The 18623-nt window shown below is 42.9% G+C and overlaps 1 protein-coding gene across 3 annotated transcripts in view; it reads right to left on the bottom strand.

The window, feature by feature from the left end:
• Window positions 1–328: 328 nt before the first annotated feature.
• tcerg1l (transcription elongation regulator 1 like) overlaps window positions 329–18623 on the bottom strand; it is a 91737-nt gene continuing 73442 nt past the window's right edge. For all 3 annotated transcript variants that reach the window (XM_019362418.2, XM_019362420.2, XM_019362419.2), the window contains exons 12-16: window positions 18524–18611; window positions 18296–18398; window positions 6525–6614; window positions 6315–6433; window positions 329–2762 (exon numbers count right to left, since the gene is read on the bottom strand). In XM_019362418.2, the coding sequence (XP_019217963.1) occupies window positions 2606–2762; window positions 6315–6433; window positions 6525–6614; window positions 18296–18398; window positions 18524–18611 (557 nt within the window). In that variant the 3' untranslated portion in view covers window positions 329–2605. The remainder of the gene's footprint in view (window positions 2763–6314; window positions 6434–6524; window positions 6615–18295; window positions 18399–18523; window positions 18612–18623) is intronic.

Below are 18623 nucleotides of genomic sequence, written 5' to 3'. Positions count from 1 at the left end.
AAATTTTTATAAAACAATCAAATTTATGTGTTTTTTTCTTACTTTTTCTTTGTGCTGCTGTTTATGGCTTTAAAAAATTCCATATGTTCAGATTTTTTGGGGGGCTTTCATTGATATACATCGTCCAAATAATGTCATGTCAGATTATGGAGGAAGGAACAGCTGGCATACCCTAGAAACAGGAAGTGGATATTTGTCAAATTTAGCTCACGTTCTCCGACCTTCAGCTCAAGTTGAACTGAAGACTTTACCCCCACACTTTAGTACGGGTCTGGGCCGAGATTTTACCTGAAATAGAAATGCAATATCATCATAAAGAACACAGCAGTTTAATTTTGACAGTTTAATTTAAAACACGGCAGGACCAACAGCCAATGAAACATCAGAACACACAGATCATTTCAACACAGACATCATCCAATGAGAAGACAAAAAAACCACCCAATCAGTACATCGGGACACAAAGCCTGCCCAACGACAGCTCACCGTGCCCACTGGTGAGGGCAGGGATTACATCAAATAGGTTTTGTTTGTTTGTTTGTTGACCACAAACAGAAGCACACTTTATAAATGAAGCTGGGTCAGGTGAAACTGTTCAGAAAGGACATGTGAGTCAGCTGAGCTGCTCACCAACAGGTGCACATATGGTGGTTGAGGGACTGTCTCTCTGCTGGCCAAGTCCTCAGGGCCAACAGTGTGAGCAGGTGCTTCCTGTTCCTGTTCCTGGGGTCTCTGCACTCAGGTGTTGAAGTGTTTTGTTACTAAGACGGTGACATCAGATCACCATGAGGGATTCACACGGACATTTTTGTAATTCAGCATTTTTACAGACAGAAAATTACATACAGTTTATAGTGCTGTGACAAGAAGTATCAAGTAACGACAAGAACCCTGAAAAAATGTAAAAATGTATACAAAGATTTGTAAGAAAGAACTGACCTTGCCAGAAATAAAGATGTTAAAGGAATGCAGAATGATTTATTTTTAATCTTACAGTGTAAAATTATTACTAACAATTTTATTAATCATACCGCCTAAAGAAAAAACATTGATCATTATTGTGTTTTATCTACTGTGTGAGCAGAGAGTCTGGAAGACTTCAAGTCAGTGGCAAATAGTCCCAAAGCGCAGTTTAACATCATGTGATCTGTTGAGAAGGGTTGTCACTTCCTGTTTATGACATTTTGAGCCCTTGATAATTTCACTCTTGGTTAGTAATCAGGTGGCGTTTTGAGAAACTGAAGGAGCTACACCAACATCCCCTTCAACTCCCAGAGTACATCAAATGGCCAATCAAACTGTCAAGTTTCCTAGTTTGCCATTTTCTACAGCAGCTGAGAAAAAATTCTGGAAAACTTGTAAAATTCAGATTTCTTAATGGGGTCTATGGGTTTGTTTCCAGAAATCAAACACAAACTGAAGTTAAGGGATCACACCGTAAACACACACTTAAGAGAAAACACACTATTAGAAACACCTGCAAAAGCTGAGAGCCACCAAGGTCAGATCTTCATAGACGTAGACTCCATAAACATTAATCCCATAGACATGGGTTTTGCAGTCCTGGACTCCACAAAACGTGGACTCTACAGACCAAGAATCCAAAGACCAGCACACTGCACAGCAGGACTCCATGGGCCTGGATGTGACCTCTAAGGTTCCTTGTGGTACCTGACACCAAGTCTTCAGGGTTGCTGAGTCTGGTTCCTAGAAGCACTCCACTTATCAGGACCTGACTAAACTCGCTGATATTTGTGGATGATATTTATCATATCATCCACATTTTTCCCTTTACATATGAAAGGTCAGAGGATTGTGGCTCACTGTTCTCATTGTTTTTACATTCGTGCTTACCTTTACAGAGGAGGTAGAGCCTCTAAAGAGCTCATGTATTCATTCCTTTTTGGTTTTTTTGTTTGTTTCTCAGATTACACAGATGAAGTTTGGGTTTTCTGAGTTTGTCTGTAGAGTAGTTCAGTATTTGTCTTTACACAGTTATCTGCCCTCAGAGTGCCCTTCTGGCTTAAAATGTGTTTATTCACTAATCTCTTTGTTTATGGTCTTTTATCTACTTGTTATTGTTTTTAATCTGTTATTATGGTCCATTTTTAAGTCTAGGAAGCTGCAGTGTTGATCAAGTTTGATTGAATGAATGGTCTTTACAGGACAAAGAAACAGTCAGACAGATGGACAACATTTGTTTTTGTGCTCTGGTTTTCGTTTCTGTCAGTTAGGATGAATGAGACTATGAATTAAATCCAGTCCAGCAGATCCAGATGACGAAGTGCAGTTTACCCTAGAAAATGGTCAAATGTTGTTTCAGGTTCATACTGACCTGACAATTTACAAAACAAAGTCTAGAACCATGCGAATCTACCGAGAATGATGGTTCTGGTCCCATTCAGGTTTGTCCAACAAAACCACAGACAGTTTGATAGTCCTGGTTCACTTTGTTAAACAAAACATGAGAGTCTAAAACCAGGAATCAGGAAGCATGAGTGCAGTGAGACAGGAGTTCCCGGAAGGCTTTCTGAAGATTTGAAGGACCTAAAAGTGTTCTATAAAGGTTGTAGATGGTTCTGTAAGGTTCTTTTTAGACATGTTCTCATCTCATCTTCCTCAGTCTGGTTCTGTTCTCTTTCTCTCGTTTCTTTAAGGCTGTGATGTAATGGCTAAAGAGTACTTCCTGTTCCTTCTTCCTGGTGAGAATGCTGAATCGCTGGTCATCCCGATAACGAACACAAAACTCCTTGAAAGTTGTTCTGGAGAAGAAAAACAAAACAGGAAAATTTATATTTTTATCTGAGCGGTGGAAACAGGAATTCTGATGGCAGCCTTTTTTGACTCAAACATAATTACATGAAAATGTATTTTATTTGAAAATAAGAGAACCTCAATAAGGAATGAGGAACCAAAAGCATTAAACTGAGCTGAATGTATAAATTGCTTAATAAATTTTAGATGCTTTAAATCATTTATGTTATGGCGAGAGTAAAACTATGAAACATGAAACTTGAAGGATTCTGGGGGAAAGTGAATCTTAGTGCTGTATCCTGCCCGCTCTATGGTGAATACGTCTCACAGGGTTTATGACTGTTATGTCCTTCATGTGCCCAGAGATTATTTATACATTTCAGTATAGCTGTGTTAAAACATTCAACTGATATGACATGTGTGGCTTGTAGATAGTTGTGTCAGAACCACAGTTTGCTTAGTGATTACCTCAGGCGGCAGAAACCTGAGAAAGAAGAGGAGCAGAAAAAAACAACATCACCAAAGTACAGGCCCCTGCATGACATGTACCACCGTCCAACAGAAGAAGCGGCTCACACCCAGAAACTGTCATGGTCCTGGGTCATTTGACCCAGCGTTTTGTTTATTATTACGATCTTATGTTCTAGTTTATTCTGATTATGTATTCAGAAATAATTAGATTTAGAAATAAACTATAACATAGGTGTGATCCCTTTAACAGACCACCCGCCGGTAGAATTGCACATAAATCTAAATGTTGAAAAGAACAGAACGGGTAGGTGGAGACTAAACTCAAGCATATTGCAGGACGAAAAATTTGCATCAACCCTAAAAGAGGATATAAGATATCTCTTAGAGGTGAACGTTGGATCTACGGACAGGCTGGCGACTGCACGGGATGCTTTGAAGGCATTTATTCATGGAAAGTGTATAGGTTATTGTTCTAAGAAAAACAAAGAAAATAAGGAAAAGATACGAATTTTGGGGGAAAATACAGGTAAATTGGGGGGAAAAAAGTAGCAGAAAAATTTGATGATAATAAAGGTGCAGTCTACACTAATGACTGCACCTCCAAGAACTCGGCTGTTAAACTCCTAAAGTTTGCAGATGACACCACTGTCATTGGCCTCATTCAGGATGGTGATGAGTCTGCATACCGGCAGGAAGTTGAGCGGCTGGTACTCTGGTGCAGTCAGCACAATCTGGAGCTGAACACTCTTAAAACTGTAGAGATGACAGTGGACTTCAGGAGACATCCCTCAACTCTGCCCCCCTCATCATATCAGACAGCCCTGTGTCGACTGTGAAGATCTTCAAGTTCCTGGGTACCACCATCTCCCAGAACCTGAAGTGGGAGACCAACATCAACTCCATCCTCAAAAAGACCCAGCAGAGGATGTACTTCCTGAGACACCTGGGGAAGTACAGTCTTCCACAGGAGCTGCTGATCCAGTTCTACACTGCGGTCATTGAGTCTGTCCTGTGCTCCTCCATCACAGTCTGGTATGGTGCAGTGGACTGTACGGGCAGCAGAAAGGATCATCGGCGTCCCCCTGCCCTCCATCCAGGATCTGTACCTCTCAAGAACCAGGAAACGGGCAGGGAAAATCAGCACAGACCCCTCACACCCTGGACACAGACTTTTTGACCTGCTGCCCTCTGGCAGACGGTACAGAAGCCTGCAGACCAGGACCACCCGACACAGGAACAGTTTCTTCCCCCTCGCCATCTCCCTTCTAAACAGTTGACCTGTCACACTGCTCCCACTGCCAGACTGCAACTGCACCTTATGTACATTCTGTAGTATTCATTCCACCTCATTTCATTTCTGTATTTTATGTATAGAAGTTTAGATTAGTTATTTATAGTTGGTTTACACAGCTTTGTGTATGTATGTGTATGCATGTGTAATGTATATATAGACACGTGTGTGTGTGTGTGTGTGTGTGTGTGTGTGTGTGTGTGTGTGTGTGTGTGTGTGTGTGTGTGTGTGATTTACATTGCTGTGCTTGAAAGCCACCACCTACCGGAACGAAATTCCTTATATGTGTCTGCACATATACTTGGCCAATAAACACGATTCTGATTCTGATTCTGATTCTGAATTGAAAGAGATTTGTCAGTTTAAGTATAACCTTCATGAAATTTATAACAAAAAAGCGGAATATGCCCACTTTCATCTTAAAACTAATTGTTATGAGAATGGTGAGAAGACAGGCAGGCTATTAGACAGACAACTTAAGCAAATGGACAATCAGAATGTTATCACGGCAATGCTAAATTAGTTACATCCTCTTCTGAGATCAACATGATTTTTAAAATATTTGATCAAGTACGGATCAGCTAAATGCATTCTTTGATAAAATGAAAATACCAAAAATATCACAAGAGGATAGGGACAAATTGGAAACTCCCCTAACTGAGGTAGAAGTAAGGAAGGTATCCATGCAATGAAAGCTGGAAAGTCACTGGGAATAGATGGCTTCCCAGCAGAGTTATATCACAGATTTATAGATTTGCTGTGTCCACTTTTAACTGAAATATTACACGAAGCTTTTGAACGGTAAATGGCCTGTATTTGTATAGCGCTTTACACAACCAGTCATCCACCCATTCACACACACATTCACACACTGATGATGGCAAGCTACATTGTAGCCACAGCCACCCTGGGGCGCACTGACAGAGGCGAGGCTGCTGGACACTGGCGCCACCGGGCCCTCTGACCACCACCAGTAGGCAACGGGTGAAGTGTCTTGCCCAAGGACACAACGACCAAGACCGTCTAAGCCGGGGCTCGAACCGGCAACCTTCCGATTACAAGGCGAACTCCCAACTCTTGAGCCACGATCGCCCCGCATATGGACGGCTCCCTGCCACTTTTAAACAGGCAGTAATATCACTAATTCCAAAAGGCGACAAGGATTTAACTGATCCAGCTAATTACAGACCGATAAGTTTAATCAATGTGGATTGCAAAATTATATCCAGTTTTAGCAACGAGGCTTGTACTACCACAAATTATTCATAAACATGAAGTAGGGTTTCTCAAGAATAGATCTGCTTCCGATAATATGAGATTACAACACCTGCTGTGGCTGAATAGAAATAACACAAATCCTGTATTGGCTATATCTTTAGATGCACAGAAGGCTTTTGATAGGGTGGAGTGGAGCTTTCTGTTTACCGAAAAATTAGGAAAAGGTGACAACTTTTGCAGATGATTTTTGTTTTTTGTTGTTGTTGTTTTTGTTTGTTTGTTTGCTTCTTGTTGTTGGTTGTTGTATTTGTTGTTATAAAATGCAAAATCTGATAAATATTTGAATTATAAAAACAAAAAAACTGTTCTGTTTCCGGAGCTGAATTAGCCTAGTCCTCTAATTTTTGGTGCTATGAATCATTCTCCGATGAATTTTATTCTGGTAGAAATACCTCATCTGCATCTTCAGTTTGTCCCAGCGACTGGTCAATAAACAGCTGCCAGTTGAGGTGAGGTCATATTTTACAGGAACATAGCTGAATAATTAAGAGTGCTTCTCTGAATAATGAATGAGGAATACCTGCTGGTGATCTTTGCTTCCTCCAGCAGCTGTTTGAACTCTTCTCTGGCTTTCTGCAATTTACTCCTCTTCTCTTTGTACTCATCCTTCATCCTGCTCTTCACAAACTGATCAAACACCTGGACACATACAGGTAACACTGATGTCATCGTGACATCATGACATTGCATGGAAATGTTAGAAATGAAAGTAATCTTTCATTTGCCAAACCTGTTTCCTCTGATCTGAAGTCAGCAGCAGGTATCGAGGGTCAAATACCATCTTATGAAGCTCCTTCTCCCAGGTGGAGAATGCAGACACCTGAGGAGAGCCACAGGTCAATATTTAAATTTAATGGTTCAATCTGTATTTATTCTGACAAGGTGACTCTTAATAAATCAAATTTATATGGAGGTGCATTACACATATTGACTAAGATCAATAATGCTATCTATACAGTTTTTTTGTAATCTTTAAACCAACATGAGGTGAAAAAGAAACAATTTTAAACACAAATACAAAAAAGATACAAATACAGATACACGTAAAACATAATTTTAAGTTGGAGAATTGTGTCTGTGATGAAGTTCAATTCTGTCTTTCAGTGAACGAAGATCGATCATTGTTCTTCTGATGGTGGGGGTTTGATCCACCAAATCCAGCTCCTGTCATCTGTGGGCTGTGTGCAGGCAGGATAGGAGGAATGATGGACCCAAAAGTGCAGACTCAAAATAAAGATTTATTACTACATGACAAAAACAGAAAACTGGCTAAACTGGGAATACAGAAACTTAACTGGCAGGCAGATGGACGGAACACACAGCGTGGGATGATGGTAGAAACAGAAAAGGAGAGTGTATGAACAGAACCTAAGGATTACCTATACTGGGAGAACTAACAAAACAGACCTGAAACCTGTTGATACGGAGGGAGAAACTCAGGGAGACGACACAGAGGGAGCAATCAGTGAATGAGAGACAGAAGGGAAACAGCTGAGCAAATCAGGGCAAACGAGACAGGGGAAGCAAAACCTGATACAATCAGTGTTGGGCAAGTTACTTTAATTATAGTTACTAGTTAATTCTTCAAAAAAGTAACTAAGTTAGTAACTGAGTTACAAGATTCTAAAAGTAATTAATTACTTGAAAAGTAACTATTGCGTTACTTACTTACTTAAAAATGTTTAACCCTGTGGGGTCCAGGGTATAATTGGCCATTTTTAACTACTTTTGATTTTATCTCTACATTTCACCTTTAAAAACTATTTACTTTGTCTTGTTTGGTATCATTGTTTTCAGCACAACCTCACATGTCTGAATGTACAGTTATGTTTTCATGTTGACATACTGTATTAACACAATTGATCTAAAATCAGACAAAAAACAAAAATCAGAGTAGAAAAAGTTATATTTTTTACTGTAACAACCACAAACATGTTTAATGAATCATATTTTATAACTTTAAATGCAAATATAAATTGTCAATTGTAAAACCATATGCACAAGTTTTGCAAACAACAAAGTTATTTGCAGCCATTTACCTTTTACCCTTTTTTAAATAACCATTTCAAACTATTGACATAACCATCAGCTTTTCTGCATTCAATAAGATGCCACACAAATTATTTGTGCCACTCCAAAAAATTCTGTTCACTATAAAGGAGAACATCACAGCCTGATACCTGCAGGTCTGACAGCAGCAGGTGTATCACTGCTGTTTTCTACCTGGAGACAGCAGTCGCCTCATTGTTCTGTCACACAACACAAAACTATCCACAACACTACACACTAACTACACAAGACAACACATTAACTACACACTCCAAACACGCTAAACGTCACAAATCTCTCACATCTCAAAACTCACTCTCTCTCTTTTTCTGCTGTCTTTCTCTCTCTCTTTCTCTCTCTCTCTCTCACTGTCACTCCTAAAACTTCCCCCTCTTCCTAAACAACCAAATGTCATGTTGCCATATCATTTTTTGACTGGTCGACATGGTGCATTTATCCACCAACACGAAAGGGCTGGTTTTTTTGTTGTTTTTTTGTTCATAAGCAGAGAGTGCTTGCTAGCGCCGTCCTTAGACAGTAAACGTGGTGAAACCATTCAGGAAAAAACGGTGTCATGGCTTCTGTCTCGGGGTTCAACTACTCTTCCCAATTTTAGAGCCTGAATCCACCCTTCGCCCCTGCAGCTTGTTACCGGCAGTCAGAGGAAGAGCAACACACTTCGCCTCCACTCTTTGCCATGATCATCTGCATTACTACGCAATGAATTGAAAATTGAATAGAATTGAATAGAATGTTTTTATTGTCACTATACAGTTGTACATTGAGATACAGAGCATCTTCAACCCAGTACAAACATGTGTGGGGGGTGCACAGTTCTGCAGCACTATATAAATATGAACAGTATCAACAGGAAAAAAAATGTATAAAATCTACAAATATACAATCCGGTGTAAAAAAGAAAAAAGTACATATGTAAATAAATACAGTTCAGGTCATTGCACATAGAATTTAGTATTGCACAGTGGTGGTTTACAGATGGACATGGGGAAAAATCAGAGGGTGGGACTGATGGTCATGGCCTTTGGGAAGAAACTGTTCTTGAGTCTGTGGGTCTTTGTGCTGATGCACCTGTAACGCTTCCCTGAGGGAAGCAGGCTGAACAGGTCAAAGCCAGGGTGGGACTGTCCTTGACGATGTTCATGTGAGTGAAGTTGGCCCCCCCACCTTCTTCAAATCCAACAAAAGTGGTATCAAACGTTTGTGCTACGTTTGTGCTGGTTTGTGCTGCAAAAATTTTCGTTTTGTGCTGCTATCATTTTAAAGATATTAATAAAAATTTCTAGAGGTCATCAGAGGTCAACCAGCCCCCCCACATTAATTAAATCAAACAAAATGGGTGTCAATCAACTGTGCTACATTTGTGCTGGTTTGTGCTGCAAAAATTGTTGTTTGTGCTGCTTCTGTTTTAAAGATATTAATGAAAAGGTAAAGGTCAAAAGGTCAACCAGCCCCCCCACATTACCCAAATCAAACAAAATTGATGTCAAACGTTTGTGCTGGTTTGTGCTGCAAAAATTTTCGTTTGTGCTGCTATCATTTTAAAAATTTTAATAAAATAACATCTTGATGCGTGCTTAATCATCCAGGTAAGTAAATCCCAAAAGGTTGATTCTGTTCATCTGGACATTTTCAGTTGGAGAAACGTTTCGTCACTCATCCAAGTGACTTCTTCAGTCTCAGCTGACTGCAGGTTTCCCCAACCTTATAAACAGTACATTTGCATAGTGAAGGAAACTAGCACCACTGAATGAACAATGTGCTGGGGGGTTAGTTCCATGATTGTTAGTATGCAAATTCTTATGACCACTGATCAATGACAACTAATCAAAGCCTACTGATCAATGGTCATGAGTACCATTCACAGAAAGTGGGGAATGGCTACAATCACAGCATTGTAGGATGGCGAAAGATGTACCCTTGGGCCCCCCTTCTCGATTCAGAGATGGTCAGCATCCTGACAGCCCGATGGACGAAGCTGTCTCTCAGTCTGTGTGTTCTGGCCCGGAGGCTCTTCAGTATCCTTCGTGAGCAAACTGAAGACGCTGCTGAAGGGATAAGTGGAGTCACCTGTAATGGAGAGGACCTTCCAGATGAGGCAGGTGCAGCTGTTCTCACTACCAGTTGTCATTTTTTCCTGCAGAACCCAGTGCAGGAGTCATACCACACAGTGATGTAGCTGGTGAGGATACTCTCAACTGTGCCTCTGTAGAAGGTGCTCATAATGGGGGTTGAATCTCTTGTGCTTCTCAGTTTGCAGAGGAAGTAGAGTCGCTGTTGGTCTTCTCCACATTCAGGGACAGGTTGTTGTTGCTGTACCACTCTGCCAGATGGTTAACTTCACCCCTGTAGTAGATCTCATCATGGGTCAGCAGAGTGAAGAGAAGGGGGCTCAACACACATCCTTGGGGAGCCCCCGTATTCAGTGTTCTTGGGCTGGAGGTGTTGCTGTCGAGCGTACTATCTGCTGTCTTCCTGTCAAGAAATCTGGCAGCCAGTTATACAGCAAGGTGCTGATCCCCAGCAGATCCAGTTTGTGAATGAGTTGCTGGGGAATGATGATGCTGAAGGCTGAACTGAAGTCTATGAACATCACTCTGACATATGAGTCTCTAGTGTTCAGATGTGTGAGGGCTGAGTAAGGGGCAGTTGAAATTCCATCATCGGTTGAGCGTTTTGACCGGTATGCGAACTCAAATGGATCCAGGTTGGGGGAAAGCGATAATTTGATTTGACGCATGACTAACCGTTCAAAGCACTTCATAATGATGGAGGTGAGTTTGACAGGACGGTAGTCCTTAAAGCAGGAGGTAGATGACTTCTTGGGCACAGTAATGATGGTGGAGGCTTTGAGGCATGTGGGAACGGTGGCCTGACCCTAGTGATGTGTTAAAGATGTCTGTGAAAACATTTGTGAGTTCCACAGCATAGTCCGTCATTGCTCGTCCAAGGATGTTATCAGGACCTGGAGCTTTGCGTGTACTGATTTTGGCAAGGGATCTCCACACACTGTCTGGGGATTTGTTCCCCACGGTCTGCAGAGTGGGCTTGTAGTCTGTGATGGTTTGTATTGCTTGCCACTGCCTCCAAGTATCTCTGCTGTCGCTGAAGCTTTGCTGTAGCTGATGCCACGTGACAGGTTTGCCCTTGCTGTTCTTTGGCTCACCTAATTCCCGGCTCTGAAGGCTTGCATTTTTCAACCTTAGGAGCATTTAAACCTGACCTGTGAGCCATGGTTTCTGATTGGCCCGGACAGTGATAGTCCTGGTGTCACGACCTGCAGGATCGGCAAGGTGCTGATCAGAATCTCTCCACTCCTAGCCCTCCTTCTCTTCTCTTTTTCTCTCTCTCTCCCCCTCTCTCCTTCTCTCCCCTGTTTTGCCGGAACTCACGGCGGCTTCATGCCCTCGGTCCACGCCTTCCTGGATTGGGAACACCTGAGCCTCATCAGACCAGCTGGTATATCGGAAGGAGGAGATCAGCTGTTCAACGCTGGATTGTTGTGAAGGCTCTAGTCAGTACACGTCTAGCTCAAGTTTCCTGTGCCTCTGTCTCAGAGACTTAACGAGTGTTAACGAGTGCCCACTGTTCCTTCAGTGGGCTGGTTTCAGTCATTATGCAAATGTACTGTTTATAAGGTTTGGGGAAACCTGCAGTCAGCTGAGACTGAAGAAGTCACTTGGATGAGTGACGAAACGTTTCTCCCACAAAACGCTACGTCCAGATGAACAGATTCAACTTTTGGAGATTAACGAGTGTTTCTTTGTTCCTAGATTCCCCGGACGCGTCCCCGTGTTTCCCCATGTGGAGTGTGGAAGGAGTGACTGGTCGCTAGTGGAGAAGAGAGAGGTTGAACTGAGCGCGTGTGTGATTTCCCCGTTTTCCCTGGAGCCCTGGACCCCTGCCCCTCACGTCTTGTATATAGCACTAACCCCGCACTGTCTGTACATACACTTGGTGAAGATCTGTAAATAAACCGTCTCTGTTTAAACGCTACTCAGGAGTCCTGCGAGTGGATCCTCTAAGCAACCCGTGACACCTGGTCTCTGTGACATCATCGATGCATTTTGGGATGTAGGCAATGACAGTTTCTGTATATTCCTGAAAGTCTGTGGTGTTGTCATGTGTGGCAGCCTGTGGTGGAAAAGCAGTCTTGCAGTGCCTCTGAGGACCCTTCTGGCCACACCTGTACCTGCTTACGAACTGGTTTGGTGACTTTGACCAGGGGCCTGTGGGAACCCATGGCACACCTAGGTTTCTACCTGTAGTACTGACCCTTATGCAAAATAGGTGGAATTAAGACACAGTTCCAAAAGCAAACACAACTGATCAGTGCTGAGAGTGGTCCTGTTGCTGAGGTTGGGGTGATCCTGTAATCTCTTATGAACTACCTCCAACGCTTCTATGACTGGGATGCAAGTGAAGACAGATGTAACATCTCTCTCTCACTGTACATGTACTGTTTATAAAATTAGGGAAACATAACCTGCACAAACAAAATAATTTGCAGGACAAATGTTTGACATCAATTTTGTTCGATTTGAAGAAGGTAGGGGGGCCAACTTCACTCACATGTGTTTATAAGGTTGGGGAAACCTGCAGTCAGCTGAGACTGAAGAAGTCACTTGGATGAGTGACGAAACGTTTCTCCAACTGAAAATGTCCAGATGAACAGAATCAACCTTTTGGGATTTACTTACCTGGATGATTAAGCACGCATCAAGACGTTATTTTATTAAAATTTTTAAAATGATAGCAGGACAAACAAAAATTTTTGCAGTACAAACCAGCACAAATGTTTGACATCAATTTTGTTTGATTCCATTAATGTGGGGGGGCTGGTTGACCTCTGTTGACCTCTAGAAATTTTGTTAATATCTTTAAAATGATAGCGGCACAAACGAAAATTTTTGCAGCACAAACCAGCACAAACGTTTAACATCAATTTTGTTTGATTTGGGTAATGTGGGGGGGCTGGTTGACCTTTTGACCTTTACATTTTCATTAATATCTTTAAAACAGAAGCAGCACAAACAACAATTTTTGCAGCACAAACCAGCACAAACGTAGCACAAACATTTGATACCACTTTTGTTGGATTTGAAGAAGGTGGGGGGGGCCAACTTCACTCACATTTGTTGTTCTGTTGAGGCAGCGGGAGGAATGAATGTCCATCAGGGAGGGGATATACAATACAATAATACATTCTCTGTATGTGTTATTGTAGGGTCTACCCATTGACTGTAGAAAACATGGACGACGCGACCCCGCCTCCTCCCATTGTGCAAAAATGAAGCCAAAATACCCCGCTTGTGGAGGCTGCCATCTTGCAAATTTGGAGCCAGAGTCTGCGCAGTAGTGACTTGAGGTGGAGCGACTGTGTAACGCTCGGCCCACACACCCGCTGGACATGACCGCAAACACGCCCCCTACACTTTTTACGTAGCCCGGCTGCTCGAGTTTTTTGCTGGTTTACCGCGACTGACGACTCGTTTAATTAAGGTAAATACAACCATGTCACTGTTATAAAAAAAGACACACAGCTTATCATCTTATAGTTCTAAAATCACTTTGTTGTTAATTCGTTTGCTAGATTAGCCGCTAGCATACGCACTGTGTTGGAGGCTTGTTGCTAGCTAGTTAGCGATGCTACACACCTGCTACTCTAATAGTCTGTGTTATTGAAGGATTCAGCACTTCTTATGTTTGTTATCCATTTTTAGACAGCGATGAGATCATCTGCACACTCTACAGAGGCCCAGAGTTACTGTTAATATCAAAAATATAATGCTGTCCTTTGAGATTTTAACATAAGACTGTGAGTGTAATGGATCTAAAACTGTTTAAATCTTCAGAGCCCTCTACAGCCTGGTAACATGGAGACTTTAAAAACATCAGCAGAAGGTTTCAGTATTGTAGTCTAATTTGTCCTTTTCATTTAATAATAGAGTCCATATTATATCAACAGCTACATTCACCCTGGAGAGAAACTAGTGAGGGAGACCATCAGGACCAAGCTGGGTTTCCTGGGTGTAGAGGTTTGGAGAAACTTCTTCCCTTTCTTTCATCACAGCTGTCCTGTGCCAGATGTTCTGTTGACCCACTGAGAGAGGCTTCATTTAAGAAACACCAGGAAGACTGAAGCTCATCGCATTGATCAAGCAGGACTCATGATCTTCACCAGCAGCTCCCTCACAGGGAAATCTTCAGCACTCCTCCGTAGGCCCGATCCAGGAGATGGATAAACCCAGCATTTCATGAACACTGTGATGAGACCTTTGGTTTGTGTAATGTTATAAATACTCAGATACTCCCCAGAGGCGCCAGACTTTTACATAAAGATATTATATTCAGTCCTGTAGAAAGTTATATATTTAAAAATATATGATCCTCTCTGGTTACTCTGGTATGAATAACTCTGAATCACTTTATGGTAAATAACACACTATCTGCAAAAAACTGTGAAAGAATTGACAAGTTTGTAGTTCAACATACAAGTGATGACCTTTGACCTTCATCAGGTTTTATTTAATTGTGTCAGAGAAAATCTCATATGCTCTTCATGCAGCTGAGTACATCAAGTGTTTAAAACGGAAGTTGTGCAGGTCTGAGATCAGCAGCTTTGTGAAACACCAAACAGAGGTCCTGTTAATGCTGATATATAGTGACACTGTTACATGAGTGATTAATCCTTTTGTTTTTTTGTCTTTAACTTTATCAATAAAGCTGCAGCTTTCACTACAGCACGTGTGGTACCTTAACCTTTGTACTGTTTTCATCAGTTCATTTTGCAGTTAACATGATGGATGATCTGTCTGCTGTCACTGGGTGGTGCTGAGGTCTGAATCTGAGGGCAGCCCCTGTAATCACAAAGAGAACAGAACCATCAAACTCAAATATAAATTTTATCCCTCAAAATTGAAATGAAGCTGATTCTTCTGTCCTCACACACTCAGGATCTGAAGTTCTTCTCTTACATTTTTTCAGTATTACAGTACACTACAGTACTTTAATCCATATTTCCTGATTAATGAGGAGTTACTGAAATACAAGCTTTTAAAAAAGATGTTACTATCTTTACAGATGTGGCAAGAGACTGAAAACATGCTGTTGTTTGCACATATTTAATATTCAGCTCTGCACAGGAGCTGCAGCAGCGTGCAGCCTGTTGCTTTTACAGTATAATACTTGTAATAAAAGTACAGTAACAGTAATTAGTGACTGATTAGCCCGGAACGTTTCTCTTGATTTCTTTAGTAAATTCATTCACCTGCACAGATTAGCTAAACGAACCCTGATAGCCGAGTGCTCATCTTAGCTAGCTAGGTCTCATGACCTAGCAAAGGACGGTGGTTACGGAGTAGCTGACAAACACGTTTAACTTACCGAAAAAGTGCAGCGGGGCCTCGGGTCCTTCTGTCGGGTAGTCCAGTTTACTGAAGAACACCTCAGGCTGTCAGGTTAAAACACTCGGTCGTGTTTTCGTAACGTAAACGCTGGCCCGCCTCTCAGAGCCTACGCTCTATCTGCTATTCCCGAACAGAGATACGCAACTTTCTCCGTGACTGCAGCTGTCAGTCAAAGCTGTTATGATGACGTTTCACCCCAATTTAACATCACCGCGGTAGGAATTAGAATCAAACTTATGGGAAAGGAGACCCCTTGGACATCAATCAGCATGATGAGAACTATTGATAACAAAAGAAAGAATCTTTGGAAAAAAATTATCTAAGGAGAAAAAATTTATTTTAGTCTGACCCCAGTCCCATCCGCTAACATGGAGGAGGCGGGGTTTATGACCTATACTGCAGCCAGACACCAGGGGGCGATAGAGACGTTTTGGCTTCATTTTTGGGGAGCTGTGGCATCGTCCATGTTTTCTACAGTCAATGGGTCTACCTTACAATATAAAGTGCCTTGAGGCGACTGTTGTTGTGATTTGGCGCTATATAAATAAAACTGAATTGAATTATAGGGCAGCTGATGATCTTCTGTCCTGCCTTGACTACACTCTGAAGTCTCGCTGTCCGCCTTAGTGCAGCCGCTGTTGGGCCTTCTTGATGACCGCTGAGATGTTGTCTGTCCAGGAGATGTCAGCAGAGATGAGGACACCAAGGAACCGGAAGGTGTGGACCCTCTCCACACACTCCCCGCTGATGTAAAGGGGGTCTAAGTCAGTGCTGTGACTCCTGAAGTCGACAATGACCTCTTTGGTTTTCTTAGTGTTCAGTGCAGGTTGTTTTCTGAACACCAGGCTGCCAACTTCAGGACTTCCTCTCTGTAGGCTGCCTCGTCTCCCTTTGAGATGAGTCCGACTACCGTGGTGTCATCAGCAAACTTGATGATGAGATTGTTGTTGTGGGTCAAACTGCAGTCGTGGGTGTAGAGAGAATACAGGAGGGGGCTCAGCACACAGCCCTGTGGGGAGCCAGTGCTCAGTGTGCGAGTGGAGGAGAGATGAGGGCCGAGTCTTACAGTCTGGGGCCGGTTTGTGAGAAAGTCCTTTATCCAGGCACATGTGAGAGGAGGGAGGCCAAGAGTGACCAGTTTGGTGATGAGGATGTCCGGGATGATTGGAGGGCTGTGGCGATGGCGTCTTCTGTGGATCTGTTTGCGCGGTATGGAGGGGGTCGAATTCTGGGAGGATGCAATCCTTGATGTGCTGAAGGACTAGTCTCTCAAAGCATTTCATGATTACCGGTGTGAGGGCCACAGGGCGGTAATCGTTCAGGCTGGTGATGGGAGACTTGTTTGGCACTGGGATGATTGTGGCTGATTTTAGACAGGATGGGATGGCTGCCTGATCCAGTGAGAGGTTGAAGAGTCTGGTGAAGATGAGGGTGAGCTGGTGGACACATGCTCTTAGCACCCTGCCAGGTACTCTGTCTAGACTGGCCGCCTTCCTGGGGTTCACTGCTAGGAGCACACGTCTGACATCGTGCTCCATTACAGTGAATGGAGCGGTGCAGGAACCAGGTGAGGATGAGGATGGGAGCAGGGCTGAGGCAGATGAGTGCTGCTGTTGTGGTGTTTCAAAGCGGGCGAAGAAGCTGTTTATTTCCTCTGCCAGCTGCACACTCAGGTTTTCTGTTTTCACAGCTTCTGTGGTTGATGATGTCTTGTATTCCCTGCCACACCTCCTGTGTGTTGTTGCTGGACAGGTGGAACTCTATCCTTCTTTTGTGGTCTGTCTTGGCTTTTTCCCCTTTTCAGGTCAGCTCGAGCAGCCTTGTACAGAGCTCTGTCACCTGACCTGAAGGCGGCATCGCGGGCTTTGAGGAGTGAGCGGACCTCGCTGGTCATCCAGGGTTTTTGGTTTGGGAAAACCCGAATGCTTTTGTCCACTGTCACATTTGCAGTACAGAACTTGATGTAGTCCAGTGCTGATCCTGTGAAAGTTTCTAGGTCCTGGTGTTCAAATATGTCCCAGTCTGTCTGTGTGAAGGTCCTGCAGTTTGGAGAGAGCATTTTCAGGACAGGTTGTAACCGTCTTTGTGGTGGGTCTGGCACTGCACCTGAGGGGGGTGTAGGCTGGGGGAGAGCAGGAGGGAGAGGTGGTCGGACTGGCCGAGGTGGGGGAGGGGTATGGCTCTATATGCATGCTTGATGTTGGAGTAAACATGGTCTAGAGTTTTTTCTCCCATGGTGGGACATTTGACATGCTGATAGAACTTTGGGAGTACAGTCTTTATGTTGGTCTTATTAAAGTCACCCGCAATTATGTGAACACCGTCCAGTTAGGCTTGCTGCTGTTCGTTAATGATGTTCAGTAGGATGGAGAGTGCCGTGTTTACATTGGCATCGGGTGGAATGTACACAGACGTGAAGGTCACTACTGTTAGCTCTCTCTGTAGAGGTTCGGGGAGCAGTGACTGTTTATAATTGTCCCGTTGATGCACCAGCTTTCATGCACGTAGATACAGAGCCCCCCCCCACCCCCCTTGCTCTTACTGGAGCAGAGGGGGGTGCTCTGTATCTTGTCCTGTCCCAGCAGAGCAGAGTGCGGCCTGCTAGCTGCACGCTAGCATCAGGTATTCCCGGGTGAAGCCAGGTTCAACCTGGTACTAAATATATTAGTACGGTTAACTAGGCAACCCACAGCCTGGAATATCTGCCAGCAACCAGTCAAAGTGATGCTCAACGAGCAAATCTGTTTCAGTGTTAGCAAGTGTATGCTGACGACTTGGTGTCTTGTATGCAGACTATGTGTGAGTGTGGCAGGTTCAAAGGTTCCAGCGTGTTCATCAACAAAGAGATTGTACGACTAAAACTTTGTATTTTTGGAAAATGAATGCACTTCTTTTACCTGTAAAATGTTGCTGTATCCTGAGAGTTTCACAGTATTTCCAGTTTTGAGTGAAACATTTGTACTTCAGGTGTAATTGTACTTCAATGAGTGCTTGTGTACAGCATGTGTGTTGAGTTTAATGTTACCCCTCTCTCCAGCATCATTTCCTTGAAGTGAGCGATCCGGAGTTCCAGTGGGAGGAGCTGAACCCCTCCTGGATGGGGAACAAGAGACATCGACTCCTCTGTTCTAAAAATAAAGAACCAATGAGACTACAGGTTGGTGATGACATCAGCAAAGCAACATCTTTACTTTTACTAACAAAATAAACAAAAACATTGAGAACTTTCACCTCCTGCATCTTTTAGACTCACCTGTTCCTCTTGTTGCTGTGTTTAAGGTCATCATCTTCATCTTCATCATTCCTATGGAGACCAGTTGATTGACAGCTAGAGCTGATTTCTGTCATGAAGA

Source organism: Oreochromis niloticus, linkage group LG8, assembly GCF_001858045.2.
Source record: "Oreochromis niloticus isolate F11D_XX linkage group LG8, O_niloticus_UMD_NMBU, whole genome shotgun sequence".
NCBI lineage: Eukaryota > Metazoa > Chordata > Actinopteri > Cichliformes > Cichlidae > Oreochromis > Oreochromis niloticus.
The sequence above is the reverse complement of the archived record's forward strand: the minus strand, read 5'-3'. Positions and strand labels throughout refer to the sequence as shown.